Source organism: Schistocerca piceifrons, chromosome X (genome assembly GCF_021461385.2).
Source record: "Schistocerca piceifrons isolate TAMUIC-IGC-003096 chromosome X, iqSchPice1.1, whole genome shotgun sequence".
Lineage (NCBI taxonomy): Eukaryota > Metazoa > Arthropoda > Insecta > Orthoptera > Acrididae > Schistocerca > Schistocerca piceifrons.
In genome coordinates this window covers 757387299-757405312 of record NC_060149.1, presented here as the reverse complement: position 1 = coordinate 757405312, position 18014 = coordinate 757387299, and the positions used below count along the sequence as shown (strand labels likewise).

Here is an 18014-nt window from a genome sequence, read left to right as displayed (position 1 = left end):
CAACTTTTCTTAGTATGTTACAATAATTTTTATAGTGTAAAACTACTGCTGGATCTTTGCTAGTTCTTGCTGTCTCACACAGTTTTCTTTCCCTTTATGAAGACACTTTAATACCTGTAGTAATCCAAGGTTTCTTTGAAAAGTGTGTGGTGTTACATTTAGTAATTTTCTTTGGGAATCAATGTTCAAAAAGGGATATAAATTAATCAAGAAATGTGTTGCATTTATCATTAGCATTTGGCTCATTATATACATCTCCCCAATTAACATTTCTTAAGCTTTCTCTAAAGTGCTCTATAGATACCGGGTTGAGCGAGCTCACACTTTTACTTAATGGTTTCTGGACTCTACACCCTGTTAGGTTCTGTAAGTTAATCAGTTGTGCATCATGGTCTAACAATCCATATACCACAGGGAAAGCGTGTGTTATACATCCTCTTTCTGTACAAATACATTATCTATTAGCGAGCTACTGCCCTGCGCTATACATGTACGGAAACTGATCACTGATTCTAAGTTATATGTTGTTAATAACACTTATAGTTCACTTTCCCTATCAGAATTACTTAGAAAGTTTACATTGAAATCACCACAGATTAATAACTACTACTTTTTGTCCGACAGACTTTTTCATGAATAGCTCCCAGTCTCCTAATGGGGACCTGTAGACTGTTGCTAATATCAATACTACCTTATCTAGCTGAAGTTCACATGCACAAAACTCAAAGTGCAGATCAACACAAAATTTGCTTACTTCTACAGTTTTGCATTTAACCCTTGTTTTATGAAAATTGAAACTCCTTCATCCATCCTATATCTACAAGTGTAAGATGCTAAATTATACCCACTTATACTGACACTATACATGCCCACAGTTACAATATGTTGGCACTTATGGTTTCTGGTAAAAGTTCACCTGTTGCATTAATAAAACTATCAAATTGGCACAAGGGTTCAAAGTCTGGATTATTGTTTAAAATGTTTTCGAACTTTTCTTGGGAATACCTCCGGCAATGAGGAGTTCACTAGAATAATTTTATTCATTAACTGAATAGATTCATTCAATGCCAAACCTTGAGTTTCAAGCTTTTTAATACTTGCAGGTATATGGGAAAAATGAGTACTAATCACAGCAATGTCTTTTTTAATACAGGAATCATTAAAAGCTTCCTTGCACTGGCAAACTGCCAACGTCTCTGCACTATCGAAATTGTTTACTATCCCTCTAATGGCTTCAAAATGTTCATTTAAAAAAAACACAGCTTCAACCCACATACCCCAACGAGTTACCACTGGTTCGGGAGGTCAAGGCACGTTTGGTGTTTTTTTCTTTGTACGTCTTGATGCAAGCAGGAGCCTTTAGAAACACTGTCTTTGAGGATGAAATCAGTTTACTGACATTCACAAATGTGGAACGTACGCCTTCAGCAAGGTGATGTACTCAATGAGCAAAGCACGTCCCATTAATCAAATTGGGATAAAACACTCTGAGGGCTTTTCCTGCTTTGATCATATAGGGAGCAGCATCTGAAATAAACACAAACACCCTTTCATCTGCAGAAGATTCTGGAAATATTTTTCTAATACCCTCATTCACAAATCTGGCAATCATAGGATTATCTACTTTTTCAAGTTCTTTGCAGGCCGCTAAATAGGTAGAAGAAGGCTCTTCTTTTAAAGCACCAACAATTAAGTTTGCAATGTAAAGGCCACAAGTGTTTGTAGTTTCATCAACTGAAATCCAGATAATGCTGTCCTCGAGTTCATAGTGTATTTCTTCCAGAACATTTACGTAAATTGTCGGTATGTAATTTTTATGCAGTGTTGATTCATCTGGTATATATTATGATTTAAGCATTATTTGTGCAGGAAGCCTTTGAGGATAGGGTTTGTATGTTTGTGAAGAGGAATGTTGCTTGCAGTGAATGCTTCACACACATCCATGTTCAACCAACTTTTTGTTTTCCTTTGGACAAATCCCTGGTACTGCAACTTGCTGGTCCTTTCTTCTGCGTTCCTGTGATACGACGACTTGTCTTGACATGCTGGTCTATTTGAAACTTTTTTTTTTTTTTTTTTTTTTCTTGTACGGAACGTTTCTCTCACAAACTTGACAATATAAAGCAATTTCGTCATATGTAAATGTTTCAGGATGGTCAGCTATCCACGAAATGACGTTTCTTTTTTCAGGCAACATGGCACACAACATGTTGTAAACACGTTCAACTGTGTGTAAATGGAAAGCTAAACTGAAAACACGGACATGCGACTGAAAGCTTGATTAGTTTAATTCAACTGTTACCGATGCGTACAGTATGACAGTGGAGGGGATTAACCTGGATTAGCCAGTGCAGGAGCATTGACTGTCTGCCTGTTCCTGTTCCTCTTCTGTAATGATTTCACTATGCAGTGGCCTCTCGGTTAGTGATTGCATGCAGTTCTAGGTTGCGGTCAATCTGTAAGACATCAAAACTAGATCGAGCTAGAGACTGCCCATGTAAATTTTTAAAATATTGTAAACATAGGTGAAAATATGCATCGTCACTAGTTTTTAGTCAAAATATGCAGTAACCAGTGAGAAGGAGCCAAATATGCCAATGCATAAGCAACATCCAAATGCATATAAACCAGTCTCTAATTACTACTGTTAACAGTAAGGAGAGAAAGGGGAGAGGATGGCTGAATGCTCAATAAGTATATGAAAAAATTTTATTTTAATATCACAGGCAATATCAACATATAATTTTTCAAATGAATTATTGTCCATCTGATGTCGGAGGACCTCGTCGAAAGGAAGATTTCTTCTGTGTTGCAGTATCAGTTATGCTTGCATGCAAACTTCCAATACTAAAAGGGAGAAAAGTGAATGAATATCAAAGGCAACAGAGTAGCAAAGCAAAGTTGCAACACATACCATAAAATTAAATTTTTAAACTTTGAACATCAGCAAATAATAAAAATTTAAAAAAATAAATAAAAAAGAAAAAAATGCGGGTCAGTCAACTGGTCAAATATGTGGTAGGCATACATTTATTTGCTGACTATTCATACATTAAAATAACAACAACCACTTCCCTCTTCACAATCAAAAATATGAAATTTACATACCTGTTTACATTTATTTCAGCAGTTAAACTGCTGGAAGCCGACACATCATCAAGCGTCAGCTGAAACAATTTATTGCATTTACTGTATATGACATTTAAAGCTACTGCTTGCTTTATTAAAAACACATTCTTCGACTTCAACATAATGTTTAAACAAATTGCAAAAATAACAATATATACACAAACTGAACTGAGTGACGCTGATAACTGATATAATTATTGCGAGAACACACACACACACACACACACACACACACACACACACACACACACACACACACACACACACACAGTGTCAGACCACTGCAGGACATGCAGGAAAAGTGTCAATAAGGTTCTGGAAGGTGCCAACAGGGATGTGGAGCCATGCCAGCTCCAGTGCTGTGGCCAGCTAGGCTAGGTTTCACGGTCGAGGATCCATGGCACAAACAGCCTGATCGAGGTTGTCCCAGAGATTCTTGATCGGGTTTAAATCTGGGGAGTTTGGTGGCCAGGAGAGCACAGTCAACTCATCCTGGCCCTCTTCGAACTACACATGTGTAAAGTGAGCTGTGCGACATGCTCCTTGTCCTGCTGGTACATGTGAACGTGCCTAGGATAAACAATTTGCAAGTAAGGGCGAACATGGTCCCCAAGAATAGATGCATACTTTCATTGCTGCACTCTCTCTTCCACAATGATAAGATCATCAAGGGAATGCCATGAAAACATTCCCCAGACCATAATGTTCCCTCCTCCCACGGACAACAGAATAAGGAGGTAAACCATTCTGGGTCCTGGTGAGCAAGAAGTTCTTCAACGCCTCTGTACGCCTTGATGTCGCTTTGAGAACTGTTGTGGCTGTGCGTGTAAAGAAAATAACTTGTTTTGTGTCAATCGTGAGCAAGGGTCACTGAAATTGGGCTGTGGCACAATGCATTAATATTGCTCAAAAGATAACAAACATTATTTATCACGCATTTCCCAAAGATGAGCAACAGTTCGACACAAACATGCAGCCAAAGTGAATGTGGTAACTGTACATGCACGTTCAATTCAATTTTGGCCTGAAGATTATGAATGAGATTCAAGAAACAAACTTCTAGGGTTACTTTCCAGAAGGAAGCTACTACCCAAAGCAATCCCCAGCACAAACTGACATGGAGAATAAACTACACAAAGCCAGGATGTAAGCAAAGAGGTAAGAAGCAAGAGCATAAATAACACTCCAATTAATTATAGCTAAAAAATTATCTTAAAATAAATTTTTAAACATAAAAAAGTGACCTAATGACAACACACCACATTACTGAAGCACACTTAAATCTAAGACGACGTGCAAAGCAGAATGAATTCGTTATTGGTGTCTTTGATTTCTCGAGCTCTAAGAGTTCCAAAAGATGAATGCTCACCTCTGCAACGGGGATGTGGAATGAATGTCACAATTCAGGAGAATACTCTAAAGAGACTCCTAGACATTTGTTTCCGAGTGCAAGGTGGTGATAGAGACAGTTTGTTGCCTTTCGAAAAAGGTTTCATTACGTCAATAAGATCTCTCTTTGGACTTTTTGAAAGTCTAAAAAGTATCAAAGTCAGCTACATATTAACTTCCAGACTAAATGAAGATCGCTTGGAAAAATTTTCTCCTAGGGTATGAGGATTAGAAATATTTTGTATTTGAAGAGAGAAATGAGGTGTGTCTCCTTAAGTTTCCAGGTAACGCAAGTGATACTTCCTTCTCTGGAAACACACCAATTACTGAAGAATTAAATGCAGAGTCTTTTTCAGTGTAATGTCGACCCAGATTCTGTATCCCTAAGTTTTATTACAAATTAACTCTGTATAAATGTTGTCGAGGGATCACCAACGCGAGAAATCCCAGAAGCTGTGAATGCCTAAGAAAATTTATTAACATGCTAGCTGAGTATTTGGAATTGCCATGGTACGTATTTATTCCAATCTTCTATTAGTCCACCTCCTTCCCCCTGTCTCTGTCAAACCACCTCCTCCCATTCCTCTTTCTGTCCATATCCTCCTCCCCCCCCCCCCCCCCCCCCCCCCACCCTGTCAATATGCTGCTTCCTCCTCCGTCCATCTGCTCATTCCCTCTCCTCCTCCACCTCTCTCTGTTCATCTCATCTTATCCTTTTTCCTTTCTCTGTCCATTTCCTCGTCCCCCTCTATCTATGAGTCTCCTCCCCCCCCCCCCCCTATGTTCATCACCTGCCATTTCCTTTCTGTGTCAATCTCCTCCTCTCCCCTCTCTGTCCCCTAGCTCTGTCCGTCTCCTCCTATCTGTGCCTCTCTCCTCCTCCCCCCTCAGTATCTGCCATCCTCCTCCTTTCTCTCCCCACATTATCACAGTCATCCAAACAAGAGACTGGCAGTTCTTACCCCATCAGTATTTCTTTCCAAATTGTAACCAGTGTGTGTACCAAATCATAAATTTTTCCAGGGGTTTACGATGAGTTGTTTACAGACGGCTTTGCTCGTATATCTACATGTCAAATTTATTTCACACATATTTAACATATTTCATGCATATTTGTACATATATTTCGACTATATGTCTAGCGAATTTCAACCTGCAGTTTCATTTTCAGGCATCTTAATGTTTATATCGTATCTGCTGAGCTACATGCTGTATAGTGACATAATTTTGCAGGTACATAAAGTGGCATATGTGATACAGTCTGCAAAATGTGTTGTGAATAGAGTTAGTAGTAATGAAGTAATAAATTAAAAAATCATGCATGGTGTGGCCGTTTCTCAAGCATCTCTCTGTGTGTAATGTCATATCTCCTGTACTGTATGTCATGTAATGATACAGTCTTTTAGGTACATTCAGTGGCACATGCGATTACTGTTTCCGAAATGTGTTGCAAATTGAGTTAGCAGCAAAGAAGTAATAAATTTAACCATCATGCTTGGTGCAGTAGTTTTTCACGCATTCACTGTTTATGACCTCATACCTCCCGAACTAAATGTCGTACAGATCTCTTATGTCCATGATTTTGGTGTTCATGTTTAATTACAAAATAGATTACATGTATGTATGTATGGTCCCAAACTGGTAGTTCGAGAGGTTTGCAAGAAATAAGCTCTTGTCTAATAGAACACCTGACTTTCCATGGCAGTAATGGCAAACATATTTTCACATACTCTCGCTCATGCAGCAATCAAAACTGCAACACAAATGTTTTTCTCCGTCTTATAAAATACCTGCAAAATATGAGAGGTAACACAAACTATTGTCTTAAAAGTTCCTTCCGCCAGGACACAGTTACCTTCCAAATGATACAGATTTTTCTTTTATTAAAAAGAGACTAAAAACTAGTCATCACATCTTTTGTCTAAGAGATCAGTATGATGATGTTCTTAGCTGCAAGGAAAGTAACACTGATTACCTAACAGAAATGAACCACGAAAACTTCCATTCAACAGCAAACTTAGAAAAATGTATCACACATAGGAAAAGAAATGTTGAGGTGAAACAATTAACTAGCTGACAATGAGATGGATCAATAATGAGAAGGCTGAACCATTTGCTATCCAATATAAAACTACTTTCTCACCAGAAATGCCATTTGGAAAAATTAATATCCCCACAAAAAATGGAAACTGACCTTTAGAAAGTCTAGCTGATGTTCCACATGGTCTTCTTTATAGTACATGAAGACTGATCTCCATGGTGTGCGGGAGGGGGGGAGACCGCATTTTCTACTTGTACATTAAGTACTATTTAATTACTTACATTAATACTTGTGATTTTTTCATGTAAAATGGTCCTGTTTGTGTTTATTTGTTTCATAAAATTGCCTGTATTCAAACCACACAATATTTTGTCAACACCTTTCAGTCGGCAATGTGACTCACTCCATACAAAGCAGTTTTTCTTATGGGAGAGACAGCCATTGAATTTTTTTATATATTTATAAAGTGCTGAAAACGTAACCTTAACATCAGTTTATTCTAAATATGCTGAAAAATTTTAGAGCTTTTTTTAAAATAACTCAATAACTAATTGTTTGTACTGAACATTTTCATTTGATGGAGTCAGTCAGCTTGGCTTCTGAATGCCCCATACATGCATACATATATACGCACACCCACTTTTATAATTTGTATGGATGAGGTAAAACTGTGTGGTTGTGCAGCAATTCTGGATGTTCTTCCAGATGCAGTGAAATACATTGCAAGTTATACTGCATTTAAGTACCAAAACAATGATAAATTGTTAGGTATTCCAGTAGCAAAAAGTGAATTAGAAGAGTCTATTGCAGACTGGATATCAATTACATCTCACGATGATCATTACTCTCCAATACGAGCACGGAAAAACAACATGTTGCAGTTTGAAGGAGAATTTGTTGATTTTAATGGAAACGGAGTGCGCAAACAAAAAAATGTTGTAAAGTCTCTGTGCTCTATTTTGAAACAGTTTCCACACAGTTATTGCTCTTTATGTAGGAACAAGAACATTCATTTAAGGATTAGGTCTCTGAATCAATAAGCAAAATTGGAAACTATAAAGAGATATGCACAAGGAGGAAGCTGCTATGGATTTCACCTTCATCTGATAAACGGCAACAGAAATGTGGAACAGTCTACACTACCATCTGTTTCTACACCAAACAAGTGAGTTATGTTTCATCTTAATTATCATTTCCTAATGTGTAATACATCTGTCATGCCACTTTATTTAATTTGTTTAACTATGTATTGAACCAAATTGAAAGTAAAATGAATGAATAACACCCCAAAGCAAGTGTGGTGCAGTACATCTACTGAATAATCAAACTGCTGTGCTATGCTATGCTGTGCTGCCTCACCGTGATGTCAGCGGGCTCCCGCAAATAGATCGCATTTCTCCTGGAATGTCCCACACCCCCATTCCCACCTCCAGCCTGATACCCCTTCCTTTCAGATGTTTCATGCCATACACACGAACGGTCACCTGACCAATTAATCTGGAAAGGCCATTTATCGTCACTCAGTGAATGTCCAATTGTGGTATTGGCATGCAAATTCCAGCCTTCACCACTGAGCTGACGGTGCCAGAACTGCTGTAGCAGTGGCTTAAGACTATGTCATACACACAGGATGCAGGCATTCAAATTTTCTCTTAGCTTCAGTGTAGGTCAGTCTGTCTAGCGTCTTGTACTCCACGATTTTCCTTTCGTTCTGGAGAATCCTGCAGTCAGGCGAGCAAGGCGAATGGTGCTCTCCACAGCTGACCCAGATGGGAGGCAGGGCACATGGAGTATTGGGAAGTGATGGGCGTCCGCAATCTCGGCATGTGACGCTAGAAGTACAGCGGGAAAACATATGGCCGAACTTCCAGCACAGGGGAGGGATATAGGGCTTTACATCACACCGGTAGACCATCACGTTGACCTTCTCGGGCAATGTATCACCCTCAAAGGCCAAGATGAAGGCACCGGTGGCAACCTGATTATCCTTCGGACTCCAGTCGACACGCCACATGAAATTTACACCTCACTGCTCTAAATTGGTGCGCAGCTCATCATCGGACTGCAAAAGAAGGTCTCTGTGAAATATGATACCCTGGACCATGTAAGTGATGGTTATAGAAATATCCCCCAGCTTGTCACAAGCAAGTAACTCCCGTGACTGGGCAGAAGATGCTGTTTTGATCAAGACTGACCCAGATCTCATTTTGGACAAGCCCTCCACCTTCCCAAACTTGTCCTCTAAATGCTCAACAAAAAACTGAGGCTTCATTGTCATGAAAGATTCCCCATCAGCTCTCGAACATCTAAGGTACTGGCGCGAATAAGATCCGCTGCCATCCTTAGCATGACGTTCTTCCCATGGTGTGGCCAGGGAGGGGAATAATTTGGGGTCATACTTCTGTGCGTTGAATTGAGCTCATGATCGCTTAGAGACTGCTGGTGTTTCACCACCAGTAAGAGATGATGGACTACGCTTCATCATGTGCCATCCGCCCTGATGCCACCCACTCTGACCAGGGGCGCTTCCCACAGGCGCAACCCAGCCGTAGCAAAGGCCACCTGGCAGGATGGCCATTGCCGGGAGTCCCGATACCCCAGAGGATGGGCATCTACCCCTTGGCATACATAGGGAGATAATGGCGCAGGCGTCAGCAGAGCAATCCCTGTGTGGTCGGGGGGCTACAACCAACAGGGTATGTGGCAGCCCCACCACAACGGACTGGCTACCGAGCTGGATATCAGGTGCAAAGAAGTCCATGGTCATCGTCGACGTAGAAATTGACACTGCATAATGCATGGTCGAAAATGAACCCAGGAAGGTGTGCTCGCCCAAGAGATGGAGAATGGGCAGGACTGCAATGCAGCAACAAGAAAGTAGGCTAAAGATCTCAATGCACGATGGACACGATCCACCTTATAAGGCACCCTTCCCCAGTTGGCTCGCTCTTCGGGAAAATCCGAAGAATGGAGATCAAACCCTACAGAGGACCATCACATAAAGGCCGAAACGTGTGAAACTCCTTTCAGTCACTTCGTACGACAGGCAGGAATACCTCGGGCCTATTCTAAACCCCGGACCCACAGAGGGATTTCACAACCTTTATCTGAGGAGGAAGCACGTACTGAATTATCTGCTCAAAAACTTGAGAAGCCCTCCCATGCTCAATATTTATTTTGCAATAATACTGACCCTCTATGAGCAGTATTGACAGTCTGTACAATATATTGAAGGAGACTAGAGAGCTTTAAACAATTCTGACACACATTCACTATATGGCAATGTATATTGTACCATGTAAGGGCAGTGATGTGCAATAAACAGCAGTTCCTACTGAGATCAAGAGAAATTCAATTCACACTGAATGAATTTCTGCAGAGAAATGAAAAAATTAGATGACAAAAGATCAGGGCGTGTGCTGGAGTATGTATATTAAAGCATCATGCAGTACTTTGTAAACAGGCACAAACTTCATTTCTCAGATGCCATATACCTCATTGTCCAAAATGGCAGAGGGAACTGAAGCCCATGTGTCATGATAGTCAGCAGAAAAGTTTATTTTACTGATAGTAGTTTTCAGAATTGCCAAATAGGATCAGGGCAGCTGTCCTGTCAGCATAAATGTTTTCTTCCTTGCACTCCACAGACATCAGATCACATAAGTTTTCAATTAGTAATCAGTAAATAATTGTTTTATTTTTTTTTTTTTGCAGCAGTTGTTACAGTAGAGGACACACAGAAAACACAGCATGTGTACACAATAATTTACAATTTCCTTGTTTAATTTTTAATTAGTTTTTGTTGCTTATGAAGCTACAACACAGTGAATGAGCCAGTGGCCCATTGAAACATGTACTGGAAGATTTTCAGGCTAATTTCATCTATTCTGCATAATTTCTGCTTGTGTTTTGCAAGGCAAGCAACAATACATATGAGTTCCACATTTTTGCGCACCAACATGTTCACTACAAAGGCATGAATATTGCGCAATTTTATTGTGCTGTCCTTGGCCTTGCACTTTCCTGCAATATATGGGCACAATACTACTGCGCATACATATTAAGTGTGTGAGGGCCCCGTCACAAAAGGTGTTCAATAATGTTGAAATATGGTGCCTGTTGAACTTAGCAGAGTAACAAATTATTCACATATTGATTAAACCATTCTTTAAGAATGCCACTCTTTGAATTGGGACACAATCATCTTGGAATCAAGTGTCCTCCTCATAGAACTAAGGTGGTTGAAATTCATGGGTGATCTCTGCTAGTACCCACAGTTTCATATTTTAAAACAGAGGGTTTTTTCATTACTTCGACTATGATTTGTGTGTGTGTGTGTGTGTGTGTGTGTGTGTGTGTGTGTGTGTGTGTGTGTGTGTGTGTGTGTTTGACTGGAGGGGAGGGGGGGGGGGGGGTTCGGCACTGCCTATAGGTGCACTAAGGAATATTCTCATCCAAGTTACCACTTTTATAAATTAAAATTAAATTGTCTGCTAAATTTTTACAAAAAAATCTACTAAAATTATTAGACGGAATGTGTACAAACTTTTACTTACATTTCCCAAAACTACAGCTCCCTGTTCTTTGTCTGTATCCTCATCATCATCATCATCATCATCATCATCAGCTTCAAGAACCTGAACTACTATACTCTCTCCTGAGAGTGTCAATGGAAGACTCTTTGTAACCTTGACCGGAACAGGTGTCTGTGCTGGTATAACCAACACTTTATCATCGTTTGCCTGAAATGCACAGACCACATGAAACTGCCAAATGACATATTAAGGTATTCAACATTTTTAATATTTATTTCAGTAAAGAAATAAGAACCACAGCAAAGTGAATTAGTAGATAAAAATGAAACACACAAAAGAAGTTAGGAAGAAAACTGACAGAAAAATATGACAAAAGTTTTAAAAAATTTGATTTCTTGTTGGTTTTATATAGTTTTATGTTATCTCGCATGAAAGTGGATGAAGGTTATGTCACAATGAATTGAACTTGAAAATAGCAATACAGGAAATGTGGTGCATTCAAGGTATTCTCACACTTTTTGTTCAATTGATTTAAATATTATTATTTTGGTCTACTTAAAAATCAGTTATTAATTAGGATTCTCTCTCTCTCTCTATTACTTTTTGAAGCATTTTCTGGCAAAATTGTCTGTTCTTGTAATAGGGCACGTAACTGTTACTCCAACAACCAATAGAAGATCTCACAGCATCCTTATCACATTATACCTAATTATTCCATTTGTTTTGATTACAATCATGCTGTCTCTCCAACACAGCCACTATCACTAAATCTATTAAGCACAAATGTATTAACAAAAGGCATCATACACCTCTCTGTCATATACATGACAAGAAATTAGGACATTATCATTTTTATCCATTATTCCTTGGTCATAAACCTATATAACTGCTCATAGTTTAGAAATTTTATAGATTAATACTTGATGTTTGTACTACTGCACACTTGTCTTTATCTCAGAAAAAAGACAAAAAAACCTGATAAGACATCAGCCCTAGGTGACCACACAATGCCAACCCTTCACTGTTTCACCTACTGCCTAAAGCATCATTGAATGAAACTACTGGAAGAATATGCAAACTCAGTCATTAGTGTCAGCATTCAAAACAGGAACCAACAGTTTTCCTGCAAGATGACCGGCAGCTGTTTCCAGAAAAACCAGTTTTTCTGTCAATGACACCCAGTCATAGAACATTAAAAAATACATCCACAACTTTACCCTGTCTGCATGGATGCTGCATTTCATTTTAAACAATGCTATGGTGCCAACTGTACATCTCATAAGCAAGTAAATGTACTGTGATAACAGAATGCGACTCTTACCTCATTAAATATAAGACAGCATACCATCACCATTAGTTTGGAATTGTAGTGGATCACTGCTGCTGTCTGTGAGAAATATTGTCACATCAAAACAAAAACACGACACTTAGAACTCAAAGCATGTTTATTATCGACACCAAAGTACCCAGACCAGAACTGACCTCCTGCATAGAGACTACAGCTATTTATACAGACATTTAATACTCCAGATTATTAAAACATTACAAACATAAGATATTTCTAGAACCTCCCAGAAATGATAAACACTAAATAACAAATAATTGCTGGTGGTCGGATCTGAACTCGTGACCAACAGCACACCCGCTGACGATGCTAACCACTACACTACACCACTACACTTCACGTGCCACAGCTCGCTTCATCATTAGTTCTCGCTGGAGCAGACTACAGCACCCTAGATCTAGATCTCGTTAACGGTCCTCCGTATGGCAGTGCTGGTGGATTCTCACGTTGTGGTCACGTCATTATATCCTCTTCACTAGTACAAGCATTGAAAGTAGCCCCTCCCTTCAAAGCTCCAGGATCCTCGAGTCGGTCTTCAGTTTTCTCGAACCTCCCACCGTCAGTGAGAGTCTCTGGACTGTAACAGGGCTTCACACAGAGGACTCGTGCTTTCATCTTCGTGACAAAGGGTTACAGTCCTCAATGTCGTACGTTATTATGCGACACACAGTTAAGGATACGACGAGACCCAAACTAGGACTACAGTAACATTTTCAATAGTCTCACTATCCGCACAGGTATAAAACTCCGTACCGACTCCCCTCGGCTGTACTTCACCAGTCGGTGCTCGGCGTTAAGAGTGCATTCGGTATTTAATCTGGGCATACAGGGTTCATATTCGAGCCAGCTGCTTTGCTCCTTCGGTCTTTGTAATGCGTTTCATTTAGTCATCCCGAGTATCGTCCAGCCGAACCAGGAATAGGGTATCCACAGTCGTTTTGGCCTCGTAACCACAGAACAGAAAGAAAAGTGAGAAGCTTTCAGTTTCTCGCTTCGCTCAGTCGTGTGCGAATGTCACTACAGTCAGTACCGATCCCACTCTCTCTGTTCCGTGTCGACGTACATCAAGACCGTACCTGCCAACTTGTTACTAAAGTGTACTGTGAGGCCATTCGCGTGTGGAAGGCGTGCAGTATTTTCCCGGTCAGCCTCGATTTTCTAATGTTATGTCAGCACGTCCGTAACTGAGAAATACTTTGCTCCATCGAAGAAGTCCAGGGTGTCATCGACACACAGCAACGGACAGACATCTTCCTTTGTGATATTGTTCAGTACCCGAGATCTGACACAGAAATGCCATGTTCCATCTTTGCTCTTCACAAGGACCGTCGGAGAAGACCATCGAAGAGGACCGAGGACACACTAAACATTCAATGATGTTACCTCGCAGCATCATCTCCACTTCCTCCGGGATCATCAGTCATTCTACCAGAGAAACTTTATACAAGTGCTGGCCAATCGGTGAATTATCCTTAGTGTCGATACGGTGTTTTACCACACGCTGCTTCCCTGGCTGCTCTTCGCTCGGGATTTGAAAGCGTCCGAAAACTGATGCAGAAGGACCACAACTGACATTGTCCCTCGGTGACGTCAGGTCCCATCGGCAGTTCGATACTAGCTTCCTTCCCCGTGTCGTCTGTAGTGGTAGTAGAGCACGTTTCTTCACCGGTGTCACTAAGCTGACCCTCCTGGACTGGTTCGGCTATCTCTGAGCACGTACCTTTAGGGACGAGTTGTGGCTGCTCGTGACACTCCTCGCCCATCTAGAATGCTTATTGTCACCACCGGTCTGTAGATTTCTTTCGGGAGATGTCTTGACGTCGAGGAAGGGGTAACGACGACTTCGGTGGCGAACAAATGCCCGGAAGCAATCTTTGTTATCTGTTGTTGTTGAAATAGCTTTATCAGTCTGGAGCTCTGATCTTCCACACTGTGATGCCCGCAGCAAGTTTCCCCTGAAAATAATATTGTGACTTTGTTCTGTTTAAATGGCAAATTTTAAAGGCTGTGTTCTGTTATCGATAGTTATTCCTGCAATACGTGTTCCTGTCAGCTACACATATTTCCTTTTTGTGACTTCCACACAATTATTTTCATATCACAGAATGCAGTATTCTTTAGCTAGCAATAAGCATTTGACATAACAGAAAAAGAAGCCCCAGAGTTCACTAGCACCTGACACAGTCGGCCGTGAATGATGTCAGTGAGTTTTCCTGACATCTCGATAACTGTTGTCCGCAGACGATTTCCATCTGTGGCAGCCTTTCGGTGGTTAGCCGAGTGGCCAGTACCTCCGCACAGTGACAGGAAATGCCTATGGCGTGTTGGGGAGTGACCCATTGTGGATACAGTGATTAGCTTCGGTCCACAGATCGACTGTAATCGTTTGCAGTTGACTGGTACTAATAGCACTGTTGTGATTGCTGATGTCTTGTGGCATAATAGTCATCTAATAGTCTTCTTCCGCTGCAGTAGCGTACAAAGTATCCACGCCACCAACAGTGAAAACAAACTGTTTGTTGTCCTCCACCCTCAAATGTCTGTTCTTCTGCAGGGCATTTTACATGGTGGATTAGTTGGTTGTACCTGTGTTAGTTGGATGCTAGGTTATGACCTGACAACAGCAACATAAGTCCAAGTCCATTTTTCATGGCACATCCCACAGGTGGTGGAGATTAGTGTCAAAGAACAATACACTTCTCCTTCAACATTTTCTATTACCTCCTGATGTATGGGGTCTACATTACTGGTCACCAATTCTTGAGTGTACTTGGTCTGACAGTTCTGGCTGCCACAAAATGCTGTCTCTCTTCTCTTACAATCTGGTATATGAGAGTAGTGAGATCATGGTGGTCTTCTTTAACTTCCACGGGGACTACTTTCAGGAATCAACCCTCTTCCTTTCTATTGCTTTTCCTTGATGTGCTTGTACCACTTGATGAATTCTTCTGTTGTTGTAACATTCTGTTGATTGTCACCAAAAGTTTCTTTCAGTTCAGCCTGAAATTCATCCCTGGTATTGAGCTCATCATCTTTGTTTTATTTATTTATTTATAATGTATTTTACATGTACTACATAGGACCATATTAAGTAGCAAATCTCCATGGTCATGGAATGAAGTCAGTATATGAAATTGACTTCAGAAAAGTAATAACACAAAAAATAAAATACACACAAATCCCATGCAGATGACAAGCTGCGAATATATACTAGCATAATCAACAATATAATACAGAATTAACTTAATTGTTTTCCAGGAACTCCCTGAAAAATTGAAAAGAGCGAGCCATGAGGAAAGTCTCCAGTTTAGACTTGACAGTGCAAAGATTACTGCTACGGTTTTTTAATTCTTGTGGCAGCTTACTGAAAATGAATGCAGCAGAATACTGCATGCCTTTCTGTACAAGAGTCAAGGCGCAATACAAATGCAGATTCGATTTCTGCCTACTAGTTGCTAATTCTCGGAATACGCTCATATTGTTAACAACAAACGACACTAAAGAAAATATACACCCATTAAAAAAAGTTAAGCACATAATTGGTTCTCGCATCTCAAATTAAGATAGATATCTTATACTGTATTTTTTGATGTCACGGAGTATTATGCAAATGAAAGCTATACATTCTCTTGGAACCAATTGTGAAATGAAAAAGGAACATTTGGGAAAAAAAGTTGCAATGACCTCCAACATCAAAAAACATTAAATGGTTTGTATAGCACACTGTTCAGTAATGCGTAGGTCCTCAACGAACCCTCAGGCACTCTTGAATGGGACAGGGTGCGCTCAGTACCAAATCATTGCAGACCTCTTGGGACGTTTGTCCCACTCCTCAATGGCAGCATTCCTGAGAGCTTCAGTCATTAATGGAGGATACTGACGACTAGAAATCGCTCTTTTGAGCACGCTCCATGTATGCTCTATGCAGTTGTATCAGGGGAGCATGCTAACCAATCCATTCCTCAGATCTCACATCCTGTCAGATACCAACACACACTGAGAAGTCTCTGCAAAACAACTGACTATGGGTTGTAGAATGTTGTTTTCATACACTGCAGTAGTCATGTTGCCTTCAATTGGAATGAGTGGTGTGCGGTGGCCCTACACGATACCTGGCCATAATAAAATTGAGCCACCGGATTGTTGGTGACATTCCATAGTCATTTAGAGATGTCTATATTCCCCTTTTCGCCTCCATATGCAAATAGAGTTGTTGTCAGGATGCAAGCCTATTTGCAATTCACCTGTTAACAGCATTTTGGTCCATTGGAGTCGTATCCAAGGTTCACGTGCTCTAGCCCCTCTTACGCAAGCACCCCTGTGATGTGGACGAAGTGCTAGAGTCTTGAGAGGTCTTCAGCTGTACGAACCCCTATCATAAAGTCTGTTGTGCACCTATTGGCCTGATAATGATATTTGTGATGTTTCTTTCTCTCATATTCTGTGTGAAGTTGATATCCCCACAGCAACATGCCGTACTTATTCTCCGAGCAAAGAGTCCTCAAAGTTGGTGGAAGAAAAGGGGTTCTAATACAAAAAAATATTATCTAAGCATTGAAAGGTCTCATCACGTGTAGTTCTGAATCAACTTGAATGCAGATTGCAGCACCAGCATTTTGTGCAGTATTGACAGTATTGGTTTTTGACAAAATGTTTAAATATTATAAACAAAATGCTATGTATTTCTACATTGAGTTAATTTGGTTGTGACAGAGGTAAGAAAGTGTTCATATGTCGTGTACTGTACAAGTTGCTCCATATTTTATAAAGTGTAATTTTTTTTTTATATATTGCAATTTTCCTTCAATTTGGATACTGTTATGTGTACTTATGTGTGTATGTGTGTACGTAGTATGAAGATTGAAGAAAACTGCAACAAGATGAAGGCACTCAGAAAAGGCCTCCAGAACTGTGGCTTCCAATCGAAGCAGATGAGACCATCTCTCCCAACACTAGCACTGGTGGGGAGATAAAATGTTCCAAGATTCAAGGACCCAATTGAGCTGACGAGCCACCATCCATTCTAGTAACTTGCAGGGGACACTGGTCAGACTGCTGGGCCGATAACTATCAAGGGATGATATATCCTTGCTAGGCTTAAGGACAGAAACCTCAATCGTCTCTCCACTGAGAGGAGAAAATGCCTCAGAGCTAAATATGATGGATCTGTAGAAAGGCCAACTTTAAGGGCAAGGACGGAATGGAAGGCTGCCACTGATAACCTTGAAGGGTGCGGTGTGTAGCCCACACCCACGATGAAGAGCCAGAAGAACACAGAGGGTACAGAGAGCATTCCCAAAACACCCGTTTGCTCAGGTTGTGTAAGTAACGGGCTTTGGCGCAAAGGTAATACGGAGGACAGGTGCCGCTTCAGATGTTGCAAGGTGCTACAACAATTGCAAACAGTGGTGGCAATAGCCATGCTCTGCCATGGAACTGGCCAATGGTGACTGGTGCCCATCAAGTGGGAACAGCAATGCCCGCAGCACAGACTATCTCATCTGACACATCACGGACGACAACCTGACAAAGAAGGTGGAAACACGACACGGGAGGTATACAGAGGACAATGACA

At 40.6% G+C, this 18014-nt stretch overlaps 1 protein-coding gene across 2 annotated transcripts in view; it reads right to left on the bottom strand.

The window, feature by feature from the left end:
• Window positions 1–2707: 2707 nt before the first annotated feature.
• Window positions 2708–18014, bottom strand: part of LOC124721789 (heat shock 70 kDa protein 14-like) — a 159849-nt gene continuing 144542 nt past the window's right edge. Inside the window, exons 8-11 of one of the 2 annotated variants that reach the window (XM_047246906.1) lie at window positions 12416–12481; window positions 11116–11301; window positions 3109–3167; window positions 2708–2847 (exon numbers count right to left, since the gene is read on the bottom strand). In XM_047246906.1, the coding sequence (XP_047102862.1) occupies window positions 2757–2847; window positions 3109–3167; window positions 11116–11301; window positions 12416–12481 (402 nt within the window). In that variant the 3' untranslated portion in view covers window positions 2708–2756. The remainder of the gene's footprint in view (window positions 2848–3108; window positions 3168–11115; window positions 11302–12415; window positions 12482–18014) is intronic. The other variant, XM_047246907.1, reaches the window with a different exon arrangement.